Below are 27,454 nucleotides of genomic sequence, written 5' to 3'. Positions count from 1 at the left end.
GCAAAACCATCACAAACAATTATTCAAATTAACCTGTTTGGGATCAGATAAAGTTTGGATTAATGGAGCAGACAAAATGATACGAAGTGTTGACATACTAGGAAGTGTAAAAGACACTGTCACCAGTAAATGTAAAGACTTTCCTAATAGTGTTGCAGTAAACAGGCAGGGAGAACTGATTTACAGTGATGTTGCTAATAGAGCGGTGAACATTGACAGACACGGGAAGACCGAGACACTGATCACCACACCACGGGGCTGGCATCCATTGGGACTGTGCTGTACCAGATCAGGGGACATCCTTGTCAGTATGTGTACTACTGATACTAGTCATCACAAAATTATTCGTTATCAGGGACAGAGAGTGACACAGGAAATAGATAAAGATGAACGCGGCAATCCAATCTATCAAGGAGGGAAGTATGGAGCGTTGGTGACAGAGAACAACAACGGTGATATAGTGACCTCTGATGACAATGCTAGATTAGTGGCAGTGGTGGACAGGAATGGGAAAGTCCGATTCCGATACGACAAACCACCTGGGAGACAGAAACCACTCGATCCTACACAGATAGTGACATACTCCATGGGTCACATCATTGTGGGAGATGAACTCAATAATTGTTTTCATATTCTAGGTCAGAATGGGCGATTCCTGAGATGTGTGAAAATTTGTAGATTATATAAACCTGCAGGACTGAGTGTGGACAATGAGGGGAGATTGTGGGTGGGACTGTTAAGTTCAGGTGAAGTGAAAGTGATCCAGTACATGATATAAACAGTACGATATCTAAATGATGTGTATCACTGTTTATTTCAACCAGCGTCAGGTATCCATATCTAGACACACGTCCATTTCTGCCAGAACTCCAGTTAAAGATTTCAAGACACGGTGATTATGAACACTATTACAACTAATATTAGAGCAGTTTCAGCCCCAAGATCTATGAAATTGAAAAGAAATAAAGATGTCAACACTGATCAGATACATATCATTTATCTGGAATACCCAGGGGTCCGTGTTTGCCCAACTCTTAATTCTGTATTACTTATAGGAGGTATGAGATTGATCACTGTTCGTTGTCTTTCTTTTAACATCTTCTTTAGTGATATAGATACTGAATGGATATTTAAAAAGATCAGGTAGGCCTGTACCAAAATTGTAAGATTGATGAACCCAGGGGTAGGGGTTTTGGTATCGGGGTGGGCCAAAATGATCAGTTATTAAATGTGTGAACAATAGAGCATTTTTAACTTCTTGATAAATGTCATTGAAATTCTTTTCAAAATTTTGGACAAGTGGGATCTAAATTGTAAAGTTCAGGATTCCTGGGGCCCTAGGAGCGGGACAAAAACTGCCAAAATTGACGAATTTTAAAAAATGTTCATCTCTACAACCGCATATTTTTATGAAAAACTAAAAGCATAGTAATGTAGAGCAGGAGGGGAGGGTCTCTACTAAAATCGTAAATTTCAACATTCCGTGGAAGAGGTCCTGATTCCAGGGCGGGACCAACATATTTAGCTATTGATCTAAATTGAAACTATGTACATAGATATTTAGAAGGAGCAGGCAGACCTAACCAAAATTGTAAATTTCATTATCCCAAGGGTAGGGGTTTTGGTATCGGGATGGTGCCAAAATAGTCAGTGATGACATGTACATACAACTTAACATTTTGAACTTCTTGATAACTACCATTCTAATCGTTTTCAGATTTGGTATGAAGCACCTTTTGGACAAGGGGGACATAAATTGTAAAGTCTAGGAGTCTTGAACCCTGGGACATTTGGGGAAGGGCAAAAAACTGTCAAAAAGTGACTTATTTTCAAAAATCTTCTCTACAACCGCACGTGATTAAAAATTTTTATATGCATGCTGATGTAGATCAGGAAGACATCTACCAAAATTGTATGATCCCCGGGGAAGAGATTCTCACTCCAGGGAGGGGCCAAACTGTAGTGTATATGTGCAAAACATTTAGACAATACATTTTCAATGATATTGATTCGATAGGTAGATTTAGAAGGATTAGGTCATCCTTTACTGAAATTGTAAATTTCATGATTCTAGCGGCTAAGGGTTTGGTTTCAGTGTGGAGTCTAAATTAATATAAAGGTTGTATTTTCTTTCTCATTTGAAATACTTCTTGAAGATTGCATGTATGGTATAAAACTTGTATGCATATCAAGGAAAAGTAGAAAAGGATGTACCGAAATTGTGAATTTCGCAACCCTAAAGTGTTTACTTTGGGCGGGTCCAAATCAGTCATATTGTGTTAATGTTATATTATGTAAAGCCTTTCATCACTATGTACACTCTTGATGACATTTAAAAACATGTGTTCTTAAAACTTATACATGTACTTTTTTGTTGAATATTAGTATTCAAAACAGAGGGATCTAGATTGCATAGTTCTTGCGACTAGTGATGCATAAAACTGATACTCACGTGAGCCTCTGGGTTTTTTAGTCCCCTACCGACGAAGTCGAGGGGACTTTAGGTTTGCGCTCCGTCCGTCTGTCCGTCAGTCCAGTTTTCCGCACTTTTTTTCTCTGTTCTTGCAGATATTTATTTTATATTTGGTATGTGGCTTTGCCATAACAAGTTACAGATCAAGTTCGAACTTCGTCTCGGTCCGTTGATTTTTCACTTAGTTATGGCCCTTGGACTTAGAAAAATAGCATGAATTATCAGTTTTCCAGACTTTTTTTGGTTGTTCTTGCAGATATTCATTTGATATTAGGTACATTGCTTTGTCATAACAAGTTACAGATCATGTGTGAATTTCGTCTCAGTCCGTTGATTTTTCACTTAGTTATAGGCCTTTGACTTAGAAAAATAGCATGAATTATCAGTTTTCCAGACTTGTTTTTTGGTTTTGCTTACAGATATTCATTTGATATTAGGTACATTGCTTTGTCATAACAAGTTACAGATCATGTGTGAATTTCGTCTCAGTCCGTTGATTTTTCACTTAGTTATAGGCCTTTGACTTAGAAAAATAGCATGAATTATCAGTTTTCCAGACTTGTTTTTTGGTTGTGCTTGCAGATATTCATTTGATATTAGGTACATTGCTTTGTCATAACAAGTTACAGATCATGTGTGAATTTCGTCTCAGTCCGTTGATTTTTCACTTAGTTATAGGCCTTTGACTTAGAAAAATAGCATGAATTATCAGTTTTCCAGACTTGTTTTTTGGTTGTGCTTGCAGATATTCATTTGATATTAGGTACATTGCTTTGTCATAACAAGTTACAGATCATGTGTGAATTTCGTCTCAGTCCGTTGATTTTTCACTTAGTTATAGGCCTTTGACTTAGAAAAATAGCATGAATTATCAGTTTTCCAGACTTGTTTTTTGGTTGTGCTTACAGATATTCATTTGATATTAGGTACATTGCTTTGCCATAACAAGTTACAGATCAAGGTTGAATTTCATCTTGGTCCGTTGATTTTCCATTAAGTTATGGCCCTTGGACGTGGAAAAATAGCATGAATTGTTAGTTTACATCCAAGTTTCTTATCTCTGAAGATAACAATTAAGAATACTACACTCGTTAAAACTTCTAGCTTAGTAATACAACAATATAGCTAAATTATTCATGATCATCTACATTTCACAGTTTATTGACTTGGTTAAAGACCTATATAAACCTAATTATAAATTTGTCTTTTTTCTTGGTCTAGTCTCTACTCGAATAGTAGTTGATTTCCAGCTATTCCTATCCTGGTTCCCCAATTTTCCCTTTTACCATAACCTACATAATGAACTTTAAATATTGTTGTGGTGCAGTGATTTTTGCAACCGGTAGGGGACTATGTATTGCCATGCAATACTCTCAGAATGCTTGTTTTTTTTTTATATAGTTCTGACAGCTTTGAACGTGACGATACTTTTTTTAAAATCTCTCTGTATAAGATTATGACATGTGAATGTGGTCGAATAAATGATTGACCACTTGCAGTTGTGTTGACAATGTTTTGTTTGAAGTAAATAGAAAATTAGAAATACATATGTAATACAAGAACATCAATACACTTCCAATTTAACATTTTGACCTCGAGGCACTAAAGTAAATGGGGAGAAAGCTTTGTCGGTGTAAATGATAAGTACATAATCAATCAAACCTCAGTAAATTAGCAATATTCAAATGTTAAACAATCCATGTTCATGTGTTCAGTGTGTATAAAAAATACTCCCGACTTTCCGTAAGCAGATGTCTGAACCAATATAAAAGCCAACAATAGATTATGACCTGAAACCTTATGAAAAATACTTTTGAAAAAATGTATGGCTTACTTCTATTTTTGCGCAAAAGATTACTTGTGCTAAAGGCACTAAATATGATAGCGCACAAACTTTTGTCATTTTATAGTATCACGATCGTTAGTTTTACGTATGATCATATATGTTTAAACCTTTTTGTTTTAGAACCCGAAAGAATGGCAGCTATGGTGCCTCGTGTTTTACACATGTTTAAAGTTATCAAAAAAAAAAAGGGGCAACCAAAATGCAGAAATTTGAAATTCATGTACATATTATATTTTAAGTTCGATTTATATTCAAAGAAGGACTTCAAAAATGCATCAGAAAAGTGTTTTAATGAGACATAAAGATCTGAAAATGTCCCAGTCAGCTGAAAGTGCTTGCAAGTTTTAACAAAGTTCTCAATCTTTCTACTTTTATTCGTTCAGTGCTAAGAATTCAAAGCAGCACAAATTAAAGAGAGGTCAGATATATATCCAGTAAAACTGGATAGACTACGGTATGAATTTTTAAATTTTCATTAAGTACATGTCAGATCCCAGGGTTGCCCTTAGCCCTATTCAGTTATCTAAATATGATGCAAACTAAACAGTCATTTGTTTTATATTTCAACCTGAGACAAATCGAGTGCACCGCCACAGCGCATGATACGCCCGCCAGATGTTCATAATCATAAACAGATGAGTGTGCATGGGACAAAATCATGTTAACCCTGGTACAACAACTGACTTGTCAATATATCTCTTGAATTGTTCAAATAACTATAGAAATGATATTTCCTTCTTTGTTGCATACATGTATATTTAGATTTCTTTCACATGGTTAATACATAATTACCAAAAATAATTACTTATCATACCTTGATTTTGCTTGGTGAAAAGTCTAATTCTAGTAGGCTTTTATACTGCTATTGACTGGGCTGTTTCAACTGTTAATTCTTGTTGGCTTTTTTACTGAGCACTATCGACTGGGCTTTTTTTTAAACTGGTAATTCTAGCTGGCTTCTTTTTTTTTTTTTTTTTTTTTTACTGCTATCGACTTGGCCGTTTCATCTGGAACAGCAACTTTCTCTGGTGTCTTCATTTTTCGCGGAGTGGGAGAGCGATATATCACTCTTTTACACTGTCCCTCTTGTAATTCGGAAGGTAGAGGTCTTGTGTTTTCTTTAGATGGTTTAGACGACACGGTGGGTTTGATGCAGGAATCGAGGAACTCTCGCTCTCATATTTTGACACGGTCATTGCTTTGACCTTCCCGTTGCACATTTTGTCTCGTAATAACTTTATGATGTGTTTTTCATTTCTCAATGCTTCTAGTTTGTGGACTAAATCGAAAATTTATTAAGCTTCGTAAAGCATTCGCTACATACGTATGATGAGAAGCCATCTTGGAGATGTGGAACACATCCCTAAACCTCCCACAGTTGCTTGGAAACTTTGAATGTCTCTAAAAATATTGTTTGTCGCTACTTTTTATCTAATTTTAAGCGCACATTCTGCACGTTTCCCTTTTCGTCAAATCCATTATTGTTTACATGACGCTTCTAATAGTTGTGTCATTGCATTTGATTGGGCGACAAACAATTGTTGCAACCAATCAGTCTCCCGCGGAAGTTCTGAAAAATACGTCTAAATCTGCCGGTGTGTGTGTATGTGGGGGTTGAGAGTAAGCGAATCAGACACGTGGCTAGCGGAGATGATCTTCTACGTGTCATTAACAACTGTACAAAGTTTGAGGAATGTCAAGTTAGAGGTGCGAGAGGAGTTGATTACACAAAGTAGGTACTCCATTACAGGGACGCCCGCCCGCCATTCACCATTCTATAAGCCGGAAGTACGTTGTGTAACCCGACCAAATATGTGAAGAAATCAGACAGATGACAGGCATTGAGGACACAAATATGGTTTCTTGTACATTCCATGATTTCTAGTCCTGGGAAAGTTGGTAGTGTCACTAAAACAAGAGGCCCATGGGCCACATCGCTCACCTGAGTCACCTTGGCCCATATCTGAAGACTTTCCATATATATTTGCATGTAAAACCTTAGTCCCTATTATGGCCTAAACTACCCTTTGCAAACTTGAATCTACACTATGTCAGAAAGCTTTCATGTAAATGTCAACTTCTTTGGCCCAATGGTTCTTGAGATGAAGATTTTTAAAGCTTTTTCCTATATTTGTATGTAAAACTTTGACCCCCCCCCCCAACTTGTGGTCCCATCCTACCCCCGGGGGCCATGATTTGAACAAACTTGAATCTGCACTATGTCAGAAAGTTTTCTTGTAAATATCAGCTTTTCTGACTCAGTGGTTATTGAGAAAGATTTTAACTATATATTTGTATGTAAAACTTTGATCCCCCTTGTGGCCCCATCCTACCCCCAGGGGCCATGATTTGAACAAACTTGAATCTGCACTATGTCAGAAAGTTTTCATGTAAAAATCAGCTTTTCTGGTTCAGTGGTTCTTGAGAAGAAGATTTTTCCTATATATTTGTATGTAAAACTTTGATCCCCTATTGTGGCCCCATCCAACCCCCGGGGCCCATGATTTGAACAAACTTGAATCTGCACTATGTCAGAAAGTTTTCATGTAAAAATCAGCTTTTCTGACTCAGTGGTTCTTGAGAAGAAGATTTTTAAAGACTTTTCCTATATATTTGTATGTAAAACTTTGATCCCCTATTGTGGCCCCATCCAACCCCCGGGGCCCATGATTTGAACAAACTTGAATCTGCATTATGTCAGGAAGCTTTCATGTAAATCTCAGCTTTTCTGGCTTAGTGGTTCTTGAGAAGATTTTTAAAGTTTTTCCCTATATATTTGTGTGTAAAACTTTGATCCCCCCTTGGGGCCCCATCTTATCCCCAGGGGCCATGATTTGAACAAACTTGAATCTGCACTATGTCAGAAAGTTTTCATGTAAAAATCAGCTTTTCTGACACGGTGGTTCTCGAGAAGATTTTTCCTATATATTTGTACGTAAAACTTTGATCCCCTATTGTGGCCCCATCCTACCACCGGGGGCCATGATTTGAACAAACTTGAATCTGCAATATGTCAGGAAGCTTTCAGGTAAATTTCAGCTCTTCTGGCCCAGTCGTTCTTGAGAAGAAGATTTTTAAATGACCCCACCCTATTTTTGCATTTTTGTGATTATCTCCCATTTGAAAGGGACATGGCCCTTCATTTGAACAAACTTGAAAGCCCTTCACCCAAGGATGCTTTTGGCCATGTTTGGTTGAAATTGGCCCAGTGGTTCTGGAGAAGAAGTCGAAAATGTGAAAAGTTTAACAGACAGACAGACAGACGATGGACAAAAAGCGATCAGAAAAGCTCACTTGAGCTTTCAGCTCAGGTGAGCTAATTACACAAAATTAATGATAATCAAAGTTTATACATATCCTGTTCCAAGAAAAGCAACTCAAATTCACTTCAGGATAGGATGACAATTCAAAATGTTTTCGAAAACTTTCATTCAATAAAGTTATCAGATATTAGATATACAAGTACAAGCAATAAGACAAATGTTTGGAATTAAGCCTTTTGACGGGAAGTGATGGTGAAAAAGGGGGCATTAAAATATTCTTATTCCGAGTCTATATTTAGTGATCCGTTTCCTGGTTCTGAAGAAACTCCTGTACTCCATATGAAAGATTTCTTCTGATGTAGAAAATTACGAAGTCTGCTACAATATTCATACATGTATTTATAATTTACTCAAAGGATTCATTTACCAACACTACTGCGGGTCCAACTGAATATTTGTAAGCAGTTTGACAATTATTTTGTTTTTGTTAGTGGTTAAAACATTTCGCTGTTGTCTTCTAAATACTAATCTCCCACAAAACATTGACAGAGCAATATATTTCCTCTAAAACGTAAAAAAAATCATGCAACATCCTCCAGAATGCAGACACACCATCTTAAAAGAATTTTGTGATAAACCCATGAAAATACGCAAAAACCACTTTCGCACTGTCTCTTATAGTCTGACCTCAGAAAAAAAAACCTGTCGTTCATTGGGTTTTTTTCCCCAATGAACATGTCACATTTAGCGTTGGCTTTCAATTTAAAACACTGCGTGCATCACAGATCATGGTCTATACATTCACCTTTGACATACATGTATCTTAGAAAAATACATATGTAAAAAAAATAGTGATAATATAAATCATGTTTTCACATGGGCTCTCTGTTTACAGAAAAGAAAGTGATACCAAAAAGCAGTGCCACAAGATGCAGATATAAAAGGCATGTACAGTATAAAGTTTGTGAGATTTTATTTTACTGAATTAGACCATTATACAATATTCAATAAATAAATTCTTCTGATTTTACAAACACATTTGTGAACATCACACATCGATTCATTAATTAATAGAATGCATACATTGCATAGTCAGGCTAAAACTCACCTGATACAAAACAACAAACACAGCACAGCTTATTGTACAGGATATATATATTAACATTAGCACAAATGATATCTACTTTGTTTAGACAACTGCCAAAATCTGACAACAAAAGAAAAAATTCAGATATCAAAATAAATAAATCAAAGTTGCAGTTCCTAATTGATAGCACTTGTTGATCATATTTCTGGTGTATATAAAGAAAACATTTTTGAGCTTTTTAACAGGAGTTTTCTCTCCATCACTGAGATAGAAATCCTTGGTCGTAACTCCAGTTGAATCAATCTTCTGTTTTATTGCATCAATAATGTCTGAGGCATATCTCGTGTTTTTATGGATTAAGTCCCTTGCTGATCAGGAAGGCTTCTGGTGTGGGGTCACGACCCAGGAAGTTACGTAACATGTCTGCAGCATCCTGTAACAACAGAACATAGCTGTGTGCCATTACAATGTAAAATGCTTAATCCATCCCTTACAGTACAGACCCCCATGCAGTATATCAAGCTTGAGGGTAGAAATCCAAAATCATTGTTAAAGCCTTCTACTATTTCATTGGTCAGAAAAATCCAAAATCCTTGTTAAAGCCTTCTACTATTTCATTGTCCACATCATGACTCCAAGCCATTATTTGTACAAACTTAAATCCCTTTTTGATTTACATTGTTATTTGATCAAATAATAGAAAATCCTACAGCAATATCCTACTTCATATGATGTATCAAAATTCTTGGGTATCTCACAAAATGCTGTGTTTACATGGGATTTTCTATTCTATGATTAAAGAACAATGTAAATTGGTCATCAATACATGAAACGCACCAATAAAAAGACATGTTTAAAGGATTTCCATTTTTGGGTAATGTTCTTCTTTGTAATTTTTAAGTAAAGATTTGTGAACAATACAAAAATAAAGGTGGATTCAAAGGAAACTTTAGTGGGAAATTTGGGATTTTAGTAGTGTTAAAACATTAACAAATAGTTTTATAAATTCCATAATATTTTTAGGTACAGTATACTAGGTCCTTAAGGTGGCTCAAAAACATTATGACTTCTAATGTTTATGACACTACATCACAAGATGGCGATTTAAATATTTGGTGGAATTATTTGCATCGATCAATTTATTGAAATAAATTTTTAGAAATCAAGTTTTTTAATCCAAAGTGGCATATTTTCTGCCTTTTTGATACATGTACTTATTAAAGCTGTATGACCCGATGTTCATGTATTATTTTTGTACATTATTACTTTAAAGCAGATTAATTACTTTATAAAGTTATCAACTTTCCCTTAATTACATGCTTGAAAACATCTGCATGTAAAAGAAAACAGTGAGAATATTATTTAGAAAGTAAATATAGTGTGGTACATATATAAATCATCCCATAATAGACGTCTATAAATAGACCCACGCGCGTCAGGGGAATCCCAACATGATGTATTAACTCATACGCAACTGTCTAGTTTTAAGGCTGAAAGAGCGTAAAACAACGAATTACTAAGAGGTATTTGATATTTTCATTTCTATTAAACTTATGGCACGGTACTTTTGTAACAAAATACACAGCTTTACACAGATAAGACCACCGATGATCTGAAAGTTTGAACTGATCACGTAAATGTCATTTGAAATGGCAGAGTGACGCGGTTATTTGTAAACATCGATTTAAAATCAAATAATTTGGGTTAAAACAGGTGAAATAATGTATGATATGTCATACAGCCTCATAACTACATACGTACGATGATTTAATAGCGTTTTTACGAGATGGGAAAAAAAATTGTAATTCAGACCATACAGCTTTAAAGATCATCATATCTTTCATAATTAAATCATTTTGTGTTGATTTGAGAGATTCTTTCAAGGTGTAGTGAGCCTCTTGAAAGCTTTTTTCCTATATATTCTCACATAAAATTTTGTTCCTCTCTTGTGGCCTCACAACCCCCCCCCAAGCCATGATTTGAACCTACATTACATGAGGATGCTTTAATATGATTATCATGGCCCTGTTGTTCTTGAGAGGAAGATTTTTAAAGATTTTTCCTATATATCCCCAAGCAAAACTTCAAACTTCTATTCTAGCCCCATCCTACCCCTGGTATGATTTGAACAATTTTGAATCTACACTATGTCTATCAGGAAGTTTACATATCAATTTCCCTTTATGTGAACAGTTGAAATTAACCCAATGGCTCTGGAGAAGAAGATGAAATTGTGAAAAATTGACGACAAAAATAACAGACAACGAACGTGAGCTAAAACTTGTTGAAATGTCTTACTTTGGATCCGCCTGGCTGTAGGATACATCTTCTGTAGTCCCCACCCACTTTTGGACTCATGATGCCCTCCTTCTTAAAGCGGGTGTAAAACATATCCATACAGAACACTTCACTCCACTACAAGAAAATGTAACATTGATTGATATTGTTAATCCTCTCTCTCATTCAGGTGACATTTAGTTAATCTTGTAATCCCCTCTCTCACTCAGGTAATATCAAGTTAATCTCTCACTCAAATAACTTTTAGTTAATCTTGTTAATTCTCTCTCTCACTCAGGTAACATTTAGTTAATCTCTCACTCAGGTAACATTTAGTTAATCTCTCACTCAGGTAACACTTAGTTAATCTTGCAAATTCTCCCTCTCACTCAGGTAACAAGTTTATTGACTTCATTGCTGTATCAATCATAAATTACATTAGTGACAGGTAATAACAAATCAATTCCAAGAAGTGGAAAGATGAATCAAATTATGGCATTAAACTTTTGCTAACCTTCTATATCTTACAGTACTACATTTACAGAGTGAAACAAAAGAACACCACAGTAATATTAGTTACACAGTGTGTAGTTACAATGTGTAGTCAGTAAATGGGTTGAAAGGGAAGCTCAAACCCTGCACAGAATTCACTGACCATGTATATTCCATATCAGTTCAACTACTCACTTGGTAACAACTATAACTTACTGCTTTTAAATTCACATCTTGTTAGGTAAGGCATGGTTTTCAAAGGGTATTTGTTATATATCCATGCAAGTGGAATATTTAATTTTGTCATTTACATTGACTGACAAAACTACTGTAACAGTAAGAAAGATAATACCGTATTCATTAATATTTCTATTAGAAAACTAATTTTGCTTACTACCCCCACCCCCTGAACATGTGCCTCATTTATATTATATTATTATTATGTATTTTTTTTTTCATTTATCTAACTTTCTCTCCTCTCTTCTTTCCTTTCTTCTTTTTTTTTTCTATTCTTTTTTCTTCTATATTTCACACGACTTTCACATTAACGCGTGTACATATCTTCTATAGCTGTGTTGGTGTATATACAGTGTATGTACATATATGTATGGAGATGTGTATTTGTATGTAGATGAATATATGATATATTAATTTGATATAAAATGTGATAGTTGAATAAATATTACAACAACAAAAAATAAGAAGAAAAAAGAAAGAAAGATAATACTCCAAAACAGTTTACACTTAGATAGATAAAGAAGAGCGGTGTTTTTCACAGAAAAACTAACATCATTTTAGTACCTTGCATGATATCAATAATTATTATGTAAAGATAAACTGTGACCTGAAATGACTATGATGTCCCACACAAGTGATGTGAGAAATGTTGCAGCCTATGTATTTCCGTTACATGTATTGTCCTAATTCAGTTTTGAAATTCATTTCTTACACAGGAGTTTTAGCTATCTATCTGAGCTGCCTGCCACACCGACGCCAAAGTAAGACAAGGGAAATAACTTGTCTACTGACCATGTCTAAAAACTCATGGCTGCTACTGACTGTGTATAAAGACAAATGGCTGCTACAGACACTGTATGAAATACATGTGTTCTTCACATGATCGATGTAAGCCAATGATCTTACTCGAGATTTGCAGGACGTGAGACATTATAACAAATCCATATTTCATAACTCAGAAGTAAACTCTGCGAATTTAAAATATTTCGGAAGTAAACTCAGTGAATTTAAGATGAAGTGATAACATATTTCAGAAGTAAACTCAGTGAATTTAAAATGCAGTGATAACATATTTTGATTGAAAACAGATAATTTTACCAGTCTCTCTGTCTCATGGGCTCCTGGGGTCAAATTGCAGTATCAGTTTGCTTTAACACATGTAGTAACTTACCATATATCCGTAATACTGGGCATCGTATCCTCCTGCTAGGTGGCCGAATGAGGCGGACATGTTGGTTCCTTTAGTGGAAGGAAAGCCCATGTATTTTTCTGAAAGCTCTGACAACAGCTCGGCTGTGTCAGCCTGAAATCAACAAATAAATAAAACAAAGCTTTGTATACATCCACCTGCTCAGAGTTTCGATTGAGCAGCTCACAATGAATTCCATAATTGTTACCAATTCTCACTAATTTGAAATGCTACCAGTAGCTCTAGATCAAATGCAGCACCAAACAAGAGGCACACAGGTCTTATTGGTCACCTGAGTATTAGTTAAAAGTATCACTAGTCTCAAGGGCTATGAAATCTAGAAACAATTTCCTGTTCTGAAAATATCTAAGCTAAATTCTAATATTCAGCAATAGTATAAAACAAGGTGTGTTCTTAAAACTTCACTGACCTCAAAAGTGCATACACCGATGAGAGGCTTTACATAATACATGTCTTATCATTAAATGATATCACAAATTTCGATCCACTCAGTGAAAACCCTGGGGTTGCGAAATTCACCATTTTTGTACATTCTTTACTGCTTTTCCTCAATATGCATTTACTTTTTATACTGTATCAGTAAACTTAAAGAAGTCCTTCAAATGATGAAGACAATAATCACTATAATAATTTTGACTCCACCCTGAAACCAAACCCTTACTCCTTAGAATCATGAAATTTACAATTTTGGTAAAGGTCTACCTACTCCTTCCAAATATCCATCTAGTTTCAATTTAGTATCAATAGCATTAAAGCAGATATCATTTACATGTTTTGTACATATAACCCATATATACCCAACTTTGGCCCCACCCTGGAGTCAGAACTTCTACCCCGGAGATCATGAAATTTACAATTTTGGTAGAGGCCTTCCTGCTCTATATCACTATGTGTTTAGTTTTCCTTAAATATATGCAGTTGTAGAGAAGATTTTTGAAAATTTGTTTTTCAGTAGTCTGCCTCGATTTAAAAACTGATCAGTTTCCAATGAATGTCCATATATGGATGTGAGTTTGTGGGAAACTCGTAGACTACCACAATTGTTGTTTATCTCATATATAAATTCACATCTCTTATTTTTTGTACCTTCTTCTGAGTGTGTATGGTTTGATCAAACATCCCCAGTAGAATCTGGCGAAGGTTGAACATCCCGGCGTTGGCGATCCGGCTCTTGATCAGTTTCTCCAAGAGGTCGTCCGGAATCGGTTCCCCCGTTTTGTAATGTTTGGACATTCTCCTGAGCGGCTCTTTCTCCCAGCACCAATTCTCTAACATCTGGGACGGGGCCTCCACGAAATCTCGTTCTACACTGGTGCCACTGGAGCAAATAAAAGTTTATGTAGGATAGTTGTTGTCAACATGTAGCTCTCCGATTTAAAATATCATAATCCTTTTAATTAGAATTTTAGCTGATATTTTCAAATACTATGTGATACACTAAAAAACCAAGTTCAAGCTTTGACTACATATTCATAAGTTGCACTAAACAGAAAACATTAAAACCCTTCACACATAATCCCTGTAAAACAAAGCAGCAGAAATCACATGACTCACCTGAACAGAGCAAATTCAGACAGAGCACAAATCTGATGCATGACGTGACCAAACTCATGGAAGTAAGTCTCTACCTGCAAGCAAGTCGACAATTAAAAAAAAGAAATTCATGCATGTCTTGTTTCATATTTTGGTACACCTGGTTGTGATAAACAACATGTCTTACTGCCCTGCAATCAAAAATTCACTCCCTCAAAATCACACCAGGTGTAGATGTGCCAAATTCAAACTCATGCCATGGTCACAGAGGTAAGGATTCAATAGGATACCAATGCCCTCAGTGACAAATGATTTTCATTTTTAAGGACTAATTCAAATGACCTGTGCAACTTTAATAAACAGTCACTGCACATTTAAAAGTCTCGCGTGACTAAGATAAGAACTCATCAGATTTTTAAAAAACTCAGGATCTCAGCTGAGATTACATCTCATGAGAATAAAACTCATGATTTCAACCGAGATTTAAACTCATGATCTTGGGTGAGATTAGAACTCATGATCTCAGCTGAGATTACAACTCATGATCTTGGGTGAGATTAGAACTCAGATCTCAGCTGAGAATGGAACTCACAATCTCGTCCTGCTCATGAAACGGATAATAATGACCGAGACATACCTCATCATGAGTCAGTAGAGCTGGCTTGTCTTCTGTTGGTTTGGTGAAATTGGCTACCATTGCAGCCACAGAAATTTGCCTTTTTCCATCTGGCTGCAGACATCCCGGCTGATAAAAAAAATGAATACACAACATATTTTAAAGTAATATTTTTTCCCCCGTGTGCTTCATCACAATTACTGGCCAAGCATTCACATTCAACATTGTTGTCAAGCAATTAAAGATGTTTATGGAACGGACATTCGATGTGGCAATTACCTGAAGTCCAAAACAAGCTGCGTGTCCGTATTTTCCCTCCCGAGGATAGAGATCAAGATAAAAATAGCCTAGGAGATTGGATGATGATTGGTCTTCCACACTGTACTACAAAGACAACAGCAGTCTAAAATCTTCTACACTGTACTACAAAGACAACAGCAGTCTAAAATCTTCTATACTGTACTACAAAGACAACATCAGAGTCACAAATCTTCTACACTGTACTACAAAGACAACAGCAGTCTAAAATCTTCTACACTGTACTACAAAGACAACAGTAGTCTAAAATCTTCTATACTGTACTACAAAGACAACAGCAGTCTAAAATCTTCTACACTGTACTACAAAGTCAACATCAGAGTCACAAATCTTCTACACTGTACTACAAAGACAACAGCAGTCTAAAATCTTAAATACTGTACTACAAAGACAACAGCAGTCTAAAATCTTCTACACTGTACTAAAAAGACAAGAGCAGTCTAAAATCTTAAATACTGTACTACAAAGACAACAGCAGTCTAAAATCTTCTACACTGTACGACAGTCAACATCAGAGTCGCAAATCTTCTACACTGTACTACAAAGACAACAGCATTCTAAAATCTTCTACACTGTACTACAAAGACAACAGCAGTCTAAAATCTTCTACACTGTACGACAAAGACAACAGCAATCTAAAATCTTCTACACTGTACTACAAAGACAACATCAGAGTCACAAATCTTCTACACTGTACTACAAAGACAACATCAGAGTCACAAATCTTCTACACTGTACTACAAAGACAACAGCAGTCTAAAATCTTCTATACTGTACTACAAAGACAACATCAGTCACAAATCTTCTACACTGTACTACAAAGACAACATCAGTCACAAATCTTCTACACTGTACTAGAAAGACAACATCAGAGTCACAAATCTTCTACACTGTACTACAAAGACAACAGCAGTCTAAAATCTTCTACACTGTACTACAAAGACAACATCAGTCACAAATCTTCTACACTGTACTAGAAAGACAACATCAGAGTCACAAATCTTCTACACTGTACTACAAAGACAAGAGCAGTCTAAAATCTTCTACACTGTACTACAAAGACAAGAGCAGTCTAAAATCTTCTATACTGTACTACAGACAACAGCAGTCTAAAATCTTCTATACTGTACTACAAAGACAACAGCAGTCTAAAATCTTCTACACTGTACGACAAAGACAACAGCAGACTAAAATCTTCTACACTGTACGACAAAGACAACAGCAGTCTAAAATCTTCTATACTGTACGACAAAGACAACAGCAGTCTAAAATCTTCTACACTGTACGACAAAGACAACAGCAGTCTAAAATCTTCTACACTGTACTACAAAGACAACATCAGTCTAAAATCTTCTACACTGTACTACAAAGTCAACATCAGAGTCACAAATCTTCTACACTGTACTACAAAGACAAGAGCAGTCTAAAATCTTCTATACTGTACTACAAAGTCAACATCAGAGTCACAAATCTTCTACACTGTACTACAAAGACAACATCAGTCTAAAATCTTCTACACTGTACTACAAAGACAACATCAGAGTCACAAATCTTCTACACTGTACTACAAAGTCAACAGCAGTCTAAAATCTTCTACACTGTACGACAGTCAACATCAGAGTCACAAATCTTTACTTTGAACAAGAGACTCATGGACCACAGCACGGATCAGTTTACTTTATCGATCCAAATAGGTATGTTAAGTATGTGTACTCTTTGTTGCACATCCCCCATCCCCCTGCCCAGGGAAGTGGAGTGGAGGGAGGAAGGGTCATCATACAAACAACTTGCCTTTACATTGTATATTAGGATATTTGCTCATTAATTTGATAAAAAAATATCCTTTTGTTATCCAAATATTTTCAAAGAACTGCCCTACATAATGACCCCTTGAGTGTGAACAAACTTGAATCTATGATACAAGATTGCTAACATATAAAATCAATTAACAGTATTCTTCCAAGTTTTTTACAGGGGGGGGGTTATAGAATTTCTTGGATATTTGTAAGTAAAACTTGAAATATCTGTTGTAATTCCATCCTTGCCACAGGGGTAATGGTTTAAAACAATTGTACTGCTTGCAAGTCAATCAAATAACCCATTGGTTCATAAGAAGATAAGAATTTTAATGTATATAAAACTTTAAACCCCAATTGTGGTCCTGCACGAGGGCTCATAGTTTGAACAAACTACAATCTTTATTACTCAAAGAACCTTTCTTACATGTTGTGGTTTTTGGGAAGAAAATTTATCTTAACACCCCACCCAATTTATTCTTAGTCGTCCCCCATAGGAAAGTAGCGTCTGAACAATTTTCTGACAGACAGATTTCAATCAGAAAATCTCACTTGAACAATGAATTTTGATGAGGTAAAGATTAGGGTTAATCTGTAAAATTAAAATTCAAACGTGGTGAAAAAAAATCTGACGAAACATACAATAGTCATACTTGTATATACATTGTAACTTTTATTTCAAAATCATTATTGACACATTTCTTTCTATGTGTCATGAAATTGTTGTTTAAATATGTTTTCCATATCACTGAGTTTCATATCTGAAGTTTGTTCCACATTTCTTGATTTACTGTCATCTACGATCTCACTCACCAAGGTGACCTCGGGATGCCAAACTTCAGCATCTTTCACCTGAGTAAACTTGAGATTCAGCAGCTCCTGCAAAAAAAGACACAAATTGACAATTGCAGCTGTAAGAATTTAACATTACTTATATAATACACATCATTTCTATCATGGGGCATGGTTTATAAATACATCGTAATGCACTTTGACCTGGTAGATCTCTAACAGTCCAGTGGTCACCACTTCCATGGGGAAATATTCCTTCAGAAGATTCGAGTCCACCGCGTATTGGCGTTCTTCTGTCATCGTCATGTAGTATCGTAGGTCCCAGTAGTTAATCTTCCCATCAAATTCATACCCATACTTCTCACACTAAAATACAAAGTAAGTTCACTTCAAACCTCCTGAACTCTACTCTTGTTTTCTTTCTTTTTGTGCAAAATAGGAAAGATGCAGAAAATTATTGCAAGGTAATACCAGATAATTTTTATCATGACTTACCTCTTCTTTTTTGTAGTCGAGGAAGACTTTGACCTCTTGAGATTGTAAGAGGCGGAGTTTTTGGGCCAAGTCGACAAGGAATGTTTTCACCTTTTCGGGATCTTTAGCCATTCTCATGTCGAGAATAAAAGCTGCATGGGTTGGAAAGCCTAGGATGTCTGCTTTCTAAATTCAAAATACCGAGACAAAATTGTTTGTCACTAAAATAGAAAATAAACCTACAATTCTAATTGGGGCACTTTTAAATCTATTCAATACACCTTGTGGATGGAATAAAACATTTCATTTTAAAAGGTAAAAACTATGTCATTAATCACATGTGCATTTCTTTCCTAATTGACTCTATCATAGATGAATAACAATTTTAAATGAATTAACCCATACCTGACTTCGGAGCTCTACTAATTCCTCTAAAATTGCTGTATTTGGATCTAGACACCTGATTAAGGATACAATTTTAAGTGATCAATCAATATTAGGGGTAAAACTTAGAAAATTGGTAAAGAGATATTATACATGCACTTTTTACATCAGTACGTAAGGCTAAAAAAAAAAATTAATGAATAGTTTCTCCAGCAAAAAATTTCAAATTTTGATGAGGCAGGTAGGTTTTTCTTGGCTGTAGCATGAGTTATCTTTCCTTTTTAGAATGACTGTACAGCATGAGTTACCTTTTCTTTCTCATTTGAATATTTACATGTTTATATGTAATAAGAGTATCAAGCCCCCAGATGCGTAACCCGTGCACAATTTACACAAGATTGAGCGGAGGTATAAATGCCTAGTTGTTGCGTGATTGGATAATATCGAGAGTAAAATAACTTGGAATTGAAAGAAATACAATAGAAGTTTTAAATAAATTATCAGGATGAAAAATTATGGCACAAAATTGAAAAATGACTTAGGAAATTACCATCGTAGGGGTGTGTTCGAAATGAAGGGTGTAATTCACTGAAGATTGTTATGTGTTGTAAAAAGATTCAGATATAGGCTATAAAAGCAACAGGACCCTATATAATATTTGTCTTTTTTGTTATTAGCACTTGGAATGAACTTTGAAATGTTGAAGGCCATTTGTCTAGAATTGATATAGTTAATCAGTGGGAGGACCAAAGGTTAGTATTGAGGTCTATGGGAAATGAATTCGTACTCTTTTCCCATATAGAGTAAGCAATGGAATTTTTCTTTCTATAAGAAATAGCTTCATACTTACTATTAAGTGTATACTATTATTCTATCATTATATAGACAATTATATTAAACCTACCTTCTTTTTTTTGTGACACTTATTCAATAAAAAATATTTACATATACAAATGTATGTCTTAATCAAAAGTACATTTTATGACCCATATCATATTAAATTTTTATAGCATTTAAAAAAAAATCTTAACCAAATCATTAATGATAAATTTCCTTTGAAAACACCATTGCCTGAAAAATCTGTTTTATGTTTATGCATGTTTTCATGTATTTGTCTGTTTTAACTTTGATTAGTGTATTCTGAGTATACCATGTCCATGTACTTTCAACTATTTGGTTGCCAATGAATAAATCAATCAATAAAAAAAAAACCAAAAAACACTTGCACATAAATGAGATTGGATTTAAAAATCATTTGATCAAAAATATACTTACATATTCATTAAAACCTTCTAAAAGTTTTACATAAAAATCTATAACAAGAGTTATCTCATTTACATAAATAAACAAATTGAAATTGAAAAAATAAAATTCCATGTGGTACCTTTTCAACGGATGCCTGAGAAACTATTGATTAATCCCCCCCCCCCCTCCCCTTCTAATCATGAAAATAATGGATTTTTAAAATCATGAACAGAAAACACAAATTTACACATGCATGTGCAATATATTGCAACATATGTTACATAATTAATCACTATCAGATGATATTGACGATGTCGTTACCTGGAGTTGAATGCTGTCTCTAGTTTCTTCCTCATCTCTGGGTTTCTCACTTTCTTCATGCAAGGGAAATAGTGCGGGTACTTCAACGTCACTTTCAGTTTGCCATCTTCATTCTAAAAATTCAACATTGTTAAATGATACCATTTATCTGGATAGACTACATACTATTTTGGTGCAGCTTTAGAAGACATGTCACAAATGTAAGAGTCATCCTGGGTGAAGAATGTGCATCCCAACATAACCTGCTCCTGTGTGATCTTAAGGCGCAGAGTCCTCGCAAACGTAAACATGAGTTTTCCCCACGCATAAAACTGTGGAAACTGAAGGATCCAATCATTCAAGCTGAATTTGCTGTGAGATTTGCTTCATCCAATAAAGATACGCAAGCAGTCAGCATAGAGGAACACTGGAAGAGACTCAAGGATGGGTTGAATGAGGTTGCGACTGAGGTGTGTGGAGTGTCATCCAAGCACAACTGGAAGAAACAGACTTGGTGGTGGAACGAGACAGTCGACCAAGCTGTTAGAGAGAAGAGGAGATGCTACTGAGCATGGAAAACAGGTGGTAGCAGAGAGACATACAACAGAGCCAAGCGTGCTGCTAAAGTTGCTGTACACCACGCTAAGTCAGAGGCAGATAAAGAGGTTTTTCTTAAAATAAACCCCAAGTCAAGTGACATCTACAAGCTTGCAAAACAGATGTGCCGTGACAATCAAGATGTCTTGGGTGAGAAACCAATAAGGAACGACTCTGGTGAACTCTCATTGGATGGGGAAGCGAAGAAACAGTCATGGAAGCAGCACTATGAGCGCTTACTGAACGTTGAATTTCCATGGAACCCTGATGAGCTGTCAGATGAACCTCCTGTGGAAGGATCTAGTAACCCTATTACCCGGGAGATGATCACAAAAGCAATAAGTAAAATGGGTGTTGGCAAAGCAGCAGGACCATCTGGTATAGTTGCTGAGATGCTGAAACCAACAGGTGAAATGGGGGCAAGTCTGGTGCAGGAACTGATTGAAGCCATCATCAGAGAGGGGCGCATACCTGCGGAATGGGAAGAGAGCTTTATAGTCAGCCTGTACAAAGGTAAAGGGGATGCGCTAAACAGAGGTAACTACCGTGGACTCAAACTTATTGATCAAGTCATGAAAGTCTGGGAAAGAGTTGTTGAGCAGCTGATCAGACAACAAGTACAGATTGATGACATGCAATTTGGCTTCATGCCCGGTAGGAGCACCACAGACGCAATTTTCATCATACACCAAGTCATGGAGAAACATCTGGCAGCAAACAAACCATTGTACATGGCATTTGTAGACTTGGAAAAAGCTTTCGACCGTGTCCCAAGAAAGGTCATCTGGTGGGCCCTACGAAAGTTGGGAGTTACGGAATGGCTGGTTCAAGAGGTGACGTCTATGTACACCAATGTTCGTAGTAGGGTACGAGTCGGTAACAGCTACAGCGATGAATTTGAAGTTAGAGTGGGCGTCCATCAAGGATCAGTCTTAAGTCCCCTTCTATTCATCATTGTCCTCGAGGCTCTATCACTAGAATTTCGCACCAGCTGCCCGTGGGAGCTCCTATATGCTGACGACCTGGCAATAATTGATACCTCGCTTGAATCACTCAAGGAACGTCTGGACAGATGGAAGAGTAGCATGGAGGAGAAGGGTCTCGGAGTAAACATGGGTAAGAACAAGGTCATGATCGCTGGTCCCAACCTCGACTTATTGAGGAAAACAGGCAAAAACCCTTGTTCTGTATGTCCGAGTGGAACAGGCAGCAACTCAATCCTCTGCGCACACTGTTCAGAATGGGTGCACAAAAAGTGCAGTGGCATAGACGGCCCTCTCAAAGCAGATCCTCACTATAAGTGTTTGCGCTGCGCTGGTGCGGCAAGACCAATAGATGGCAGACCAATGACGGAGGTTGGTATTGGTGACAGCACGCTTGAAGTAGTGACAGACTTTTGCTACCTGGGCGACATGCTGTCATCAGGTGGAGGCTGTGAACTCGCAGCAGCTACACGTTGCCTGGAAACAGTTTGCTACCAATCCTAACCAACAAGCACCTACCAACAGCTACTAGAGGGCGTGTCTACTCCTCATGTGTCAGAAGTGTGCTTATGTATGGCTCCGAAACTTGGGCTGTTTCTGCTAACACTATAAAGAAACTGCAGCGTAACGACAAAGTAATGATAAGATGGATCTGTTTGGTGAAGCCTGAGCAAACCATTCCGTTTGAATCCCTCCTCGCTCAAGTCAACTTAAAAAGTCTCGCAGACATCATGCAGAAGAGCAGACTGCGTTAGCTGGGGCACGTTGAGCGCAGCACTCGCTAGATTGCTCAAGTCCGACAACTGAACGTACCAGTGGAGAGGACCACTGGCAGACCCAAACTGTCTTGGGAGGATGTCTTGAAGCGGGATAGGAAAACCCTGGGTATGGATTCCGTCAACCCTCATCACAGACAGGAATGGAGAGGAAGTTTTAGATCGAGACTGGACAGTCAGGCCCCACCCTCAGCAGAGGATTAATTGATGGCCTGATCAACAAATAAACTGGATATGATGATGATGATTGAAATCTTTGCACAGATGTATTTTTGCATAATTTTCCGAAAATCTGCATGTACATTTATTTGTGTACATGTAAATAACTTTACTATGCATAAGATACAATAAATCGAAACATTTCATAAAGTCGTATTTCAGATGTACAGACCTTTTCCAGAGACTTAAGGAAATCTTCAGGAACTCCAGCTGCAAATAAAAAACAAACTCATTTTTGGTGAAACAGTATATCTGACACCATGGATAATTTCTGTGATGGTAAATTTGATCATGATATGTGACCTTCACCCTGACCAAGGACAATGTCCTGACCTTAACCTTACAATTCACTAAGAGCAAAGTCTCATTGTATGGATAAGTAGCAGCACTAGCTATGACTAAAGCTAAAGTTATGTACAGATGGATAGACAGAGGGGAAGGATCTGATGGATAGACAAAGGAAGGGGACAGCCCTGATAGACGACAGACAAAGGCACTCTTCTTAAGAGTGAATTCCTTTGCACTTAGATTGAACTAATCTCTTACCGAGTTCCTCCTCTGTAAAAGTAAGGATTGTGTTTTCTTCGTTGAGGTTTTTACTGAAATCAATGGATAAATCACTCATTCTCTTTTTGATTTCCTTGATTTTTTGTTGTTTTTCTGTGGGCAGGTGAAGACCTATACAAAAACAAGTTACATAGTATTAAAAAGTTGACAAGTGAGTGCAGAGGTGGTCTATCAAAATAAACCACAGATCCCAACACAAGAGTTTCTTTATCAAGTAGGCAATAAACAGTGAACATCCACTGAAAAATGGTTATAAAACAAGTTACAATGTATTAATACATGAAAACATTGAAAAGTGTTCATTCTTCTGTGATCGGATTAGTTACCGTTTCGCCTGCCGAGTTTGATCATTCTTTCGACGTATCTCTTTGATTCTGTTGAGCCCTCTGAGGGAGATTTCTTCTCAAAAGCGACAAGAGCATCAAAAACATCTTGTCTCATACTGAAAAAAAAATTAATAATATCCAATTTTTTCCCCGCCTCTTTACAACATAATTCAAAACATCTTTTAAAAAATTTAAGACTACAACACTTTAGTCATTAACCTCATTTCTACGTCAAACTCCGAGAGCTTTTTGTCTATGTCCACACTTGCATCCCTGAGATCCTTATCTGGTGACACATGCTGCATGAAGTCCAGGTTGTTCCGCACGACTGCATATTCACAATCATTATCAGCAAGCACCTGTAACACGAAATACAACACACAGATGTTAAGTACTGTAACACGAAATACAACAGACGGATGTTATTCCCATTTTTTTTTTTTTTTTTGCACAAGCAAGCAGATTTCCACACCTACACATTACACATAGCTCTTTCAAATTTCACCATTACTCAATCTGCAAAGCAGTTTTAATAGCAGTCTGCACTACTGATTGTCTACATTATCTACAGACAGACAGGCAGAAAAATTATCTTCCTGTAAACAAACTGTTCACAAAATATATCACACCGCCATCTTTGTTTTCTTTTTTACCAACTGCATTGCTTGCAATTTTCGGTGTCAGAGAAGTTCGATTTTAATAATATGATAATTAGACTCCTACTGTTGAGCAGCAACTCTCTCAATGCCTTATCTACCACTTTGTCATGGTAAACCAATTTTTAGCATTGAAAAGCAGTAGACGATATTTGACAGTTGATTATAGCCAATAAATGGATTTTATCTCCAGTTCACCATGACGATCAAAGGAAACAGTAATTTTGCTGGTAATTATAATAATAGTAGGGGTCTATACCATACCAGTCCCTGATAAAAAAAAAAATAAACCATAAGAAATGAAACAAATTTTTCCTCTAAAATTTGACTCAAAATAGCTCTAAAATTCTGCCAAATTTTTTGTGACCCACCCAAAAGTTCTTTCTGGTCCAGTAACTTTAATATTTATGGCATTGATCCACCATAAATATAATCCTCATCGACACATTTAACTCACAGTATTTGATAGTTTTTCGCGACCACTTTTTGGCTCATTCCCTTGTTTGTCCTGGCGGCCATGAAAAACTTCACCTTTGATAATGCTATACTTTCCTTTACATTAATCGAATAAAATTATATGAGAACCTTTCATTGTGTTAACACATTTATATTAGATATAACTGCATCATAATATTCTCAGAGATCCAATTGTTATTCAATATTCAAATGCAACATTTATTTGACTTTTAAACTTAAGAGCTATCTGCCTAAACGGGATACCGAAAGTGTCCTTACTCAGTTACTGAAGCAGTGAGGGTTTTTTATTGTGCTGAAGCAGTGAGGGTTCTTTAATGTGCTGAAGCAGTGAAGGTTCTTTAAAGTTAACATAGACATTAAAATTCTTGTCTGCGAACTCGCAATTTAATGTAATCTAATAAGTGCACCGCGGTACATAGAATCACCAAAATTACCGCTAATCACCGAAATTACCGAAGAAATGACTGAAATTACCAATAAAGGGGCCGAAATTACCTTAGGATATGTTAATCTATATACCATCTAGTCACACATCAAATTTCATGAAGATTGATAACGATTTGAAGGAGTTATGGTCATTAAACCGCTTAATGTGAAGTGTAAATACGAGTTATTTCCCATGTATTATATGAATGTATGTTCGTTCGCCCTAAAACGCGTTCACCCATGACGCCGTTCGCCCTTATTCCCGTTCGCCCAGAGTCCGATCGCCCTAAAACTTGTTCGCCCATGGTCCGTTCGCCCTCTATTAAGTTGAATGTCTGAAACATAGGAATTCTTCATTTTTCTATACATATTTTTCTATAGATGAACCAAAAAAAATATTTTTCACGTATGCAACGGGTCTTACTAATGACCTGTCATACCAAATACCTGACTAACAGAAATTTACGACATTTGAAGGTTTTATATTAAATTTTGTAAGATATATTCCTGAATATGAATAAAAATACATTAGATTAAAGGCTATTAGAAATAATTTTCCCAATTTTTTTAGTCATTCATGAGATGCACGGGGGGTTGACCTCTGCTCTGGTGGATAGTAGTTTGATGAAGTTTCAAGTTCCATCTCCTTATAAATCATTCTTGAGATCAAAGGACTGGTTTGTAGTTGAAAATCAAAAAATTCTTCAAAGATAAAACCGGTGCTCATATCCATAATGGGCCTATTAACGTCTCAATGTCTTCAATATTGCTTTCAAAACATCGCGAATCGTTAAGAAAACAAAGGAGCTGATTCCCCAAATTACAGTATTAAAAATAACATACATTTAAACTAATTATGTCTTTTATAAACACTACAATCAGAATTAAAATACCAGTCTATTTATTTAAGAAACTTAAAATTGTTAATTGCGAAAAAAAAAAATCGATACAAAATAAATGTCTTAAAAAATAAAAAAAAGCTTAATATATACTATATACTATATATATATATGGCGAACGGGATATAGGGCGAACGAGGAAAAGGGCGAACGAGAATTATGGCGAACGGACTCTGGGCGAACGGACGGACGCGAACATGTAGAGAGGGCGAACGAACCCGATACCGTATTATATATATCGTATTCATGGTATTGATTTATACAATAAAGTGTGATAAATAAATGAAATAAAATATTTGTCCTGAATTTTATATTGCCATTTGGAACTTACTGGTTGGGCCCTATTTATAGTTCACTTACTGAGTACCTGTCAGTAAAGGGAAGTAACTCGGATTCACACGTCACAATAATCGGTTTTATAGTCTAAACAATTCCTTCAAATCGTTACCAATCTTCATGAAATTTGATGTGTGACTAGATGGTATATAGATTAACATATACTGAGGTAATTTCGGTCCCTTTATTGGTAATTTCAGTCATTTCTTTGGTAATTTCGGTGATTCTATGCACCCGTGCACCGCGCGTCGTCGCCGGTGTTGTGCAACAGTTCGAATTTCCTAGGATCCACACCCCCTAAGATCCACCAAACAAATATGAAGTTTATTGCATAAGATTGTTATATTGCATTGTTGAACTACGAAATAGTAAGTACTGAATATGAATACCTTCACAACATTGTTATAGGTGACAGCATCTGATGATAGTGCCCCCACGCCGTCATAAGCCGCTTTGGTTTTGGACATGAGTTCATCAGCCGACTTCTTTATAATATCGGGTGTCAACTTCCAAATCAATTTGTTGTCTTTTGGTGTCGACATGATGTCTGCAAATGGATTTGTGTAATGTCGAATAAATGCTCTTAAATTGTAAAACGAGGGTTTTAGAACTCGAGTTCGAAGAAATAGAACCGGCTTTCCCATTCAATCAATAAATGCGTGCAATACTCAGTGTCAATATCACGCTTTAAATGTAAGAATTATTTCCATCACTAAAACATGCCCAAGATCAAGATCGCTATATAAAGGTAACTTGTACACTAGTACACTCGTAAGATATTAATATGACATCATATTGACGCTGAGGTGCCGTGACGTGACGTGGTTTTCAAAATAAAAACAATGACCC

The 27,454-nt window shown here is 36.3% G+C and overlaps 2 protein-coding genes across 2 annotated transcripts; one reads left to right on the top strand and one right to left on the bottom strand.

Moving 5' to 3' along the window:
* LOC125668101 (uncharacterized) lies at positions 1-8,557 on the top strand. Its single transcript, XM_056164108.1, has 2 exons — positions 1-892; positions 8,478-8,557. Exon 1 carries the CDS (start codon positions 77-79, stop codon positions 776-778), a length of 702 nt encoding a protein of 233 aa, XP_056020083.1. The 5' UTR covers positions 1-76; the 3' UTR covers positions 779-892; positions 8,478-8,557.
* On the bottom strand, positions 8,539-27,314 carry LOC125668093 (thimet oligopeptidase-like). Its single transcript, XM_048901869.2, has 17 exons — positions 26,995-27,314; positions 24,031-24,170; positions 23,812-23,927; positions 23,465-23,596; positions 23,091-23,128; positions 20,365-20,477; positions 18,820-18,874; positions 18,436-18,600; positions 18,145-18,306; positions 17,962-18,027; positions 15,314-15,418; positions 15,056-15,163; positions 14,440-14,513; positions 13,972-14,203; positions 12,847-12,978; positions 10,968-11,084; positions 8,539-9,102 (listed from the first exon to the last, which is right to left on the bottom strand). Exons 1-17 carry the CDS (start codon positions 27,247-27,249, stop codon positions 9,019-9,021), a joined length of 2,094 nt encoding a protein of 697 aa, XP_048757826.1. The 5' UTR covers positions 27,250-27,314; the 3' UTR covers positions 8,539-9,018.
* Positions 27,315-27,454: the final 140 nt, after the last annotated feature.

Source organism: Ostrea edulis, chromosome 4, assembly GCF_947568905.1.
Source record: "Ostrea edulis chromosome 4, xbOstEdul1.1, whole genome shotgun sequence".
Taxonomy (NCBI): Eukaryota; Metazoa; Mollusca; class Bivalvia; order Ostreida; family Ostreidae; genus Ostrea; species Ostrea edulis.
This window is presented reverse-complemented; position numbering and strand designations above follow the sequence as displayed.

Excerpts from the sequence above, each read along its gene's own strand:
- LOC125668101 (XM_056164108.1), top strand. The coding sequence starts at position 77 with ATGATACGAAGTGTTGACATACTAGGAAGTGTAAAAGACACTGTCACC.
- LOC125668093 (XM_048901869.2), bottom strand. The coding sequence starts at position 27,249 with ATGGGAAAGCCGGTTCTATTTCTTCGAACTCGAGTTCTAAAACCCTCG. Across the intron at positions 24,171-26,994 it reads CCTATAACAATGTTGTGAAG|GTGCTTGCTGATAATGATTG; the intron begins GTATTCATATTC and ends TTCGTGTTACAG. Across the intron at positions 14,514-15,055 it reads CTCTACTGACTCATGATGAG|GTAGAGACTTACTTCCATGA; the intron begins GTATGTCTCGGT and ends ACTTGCTTGCAG.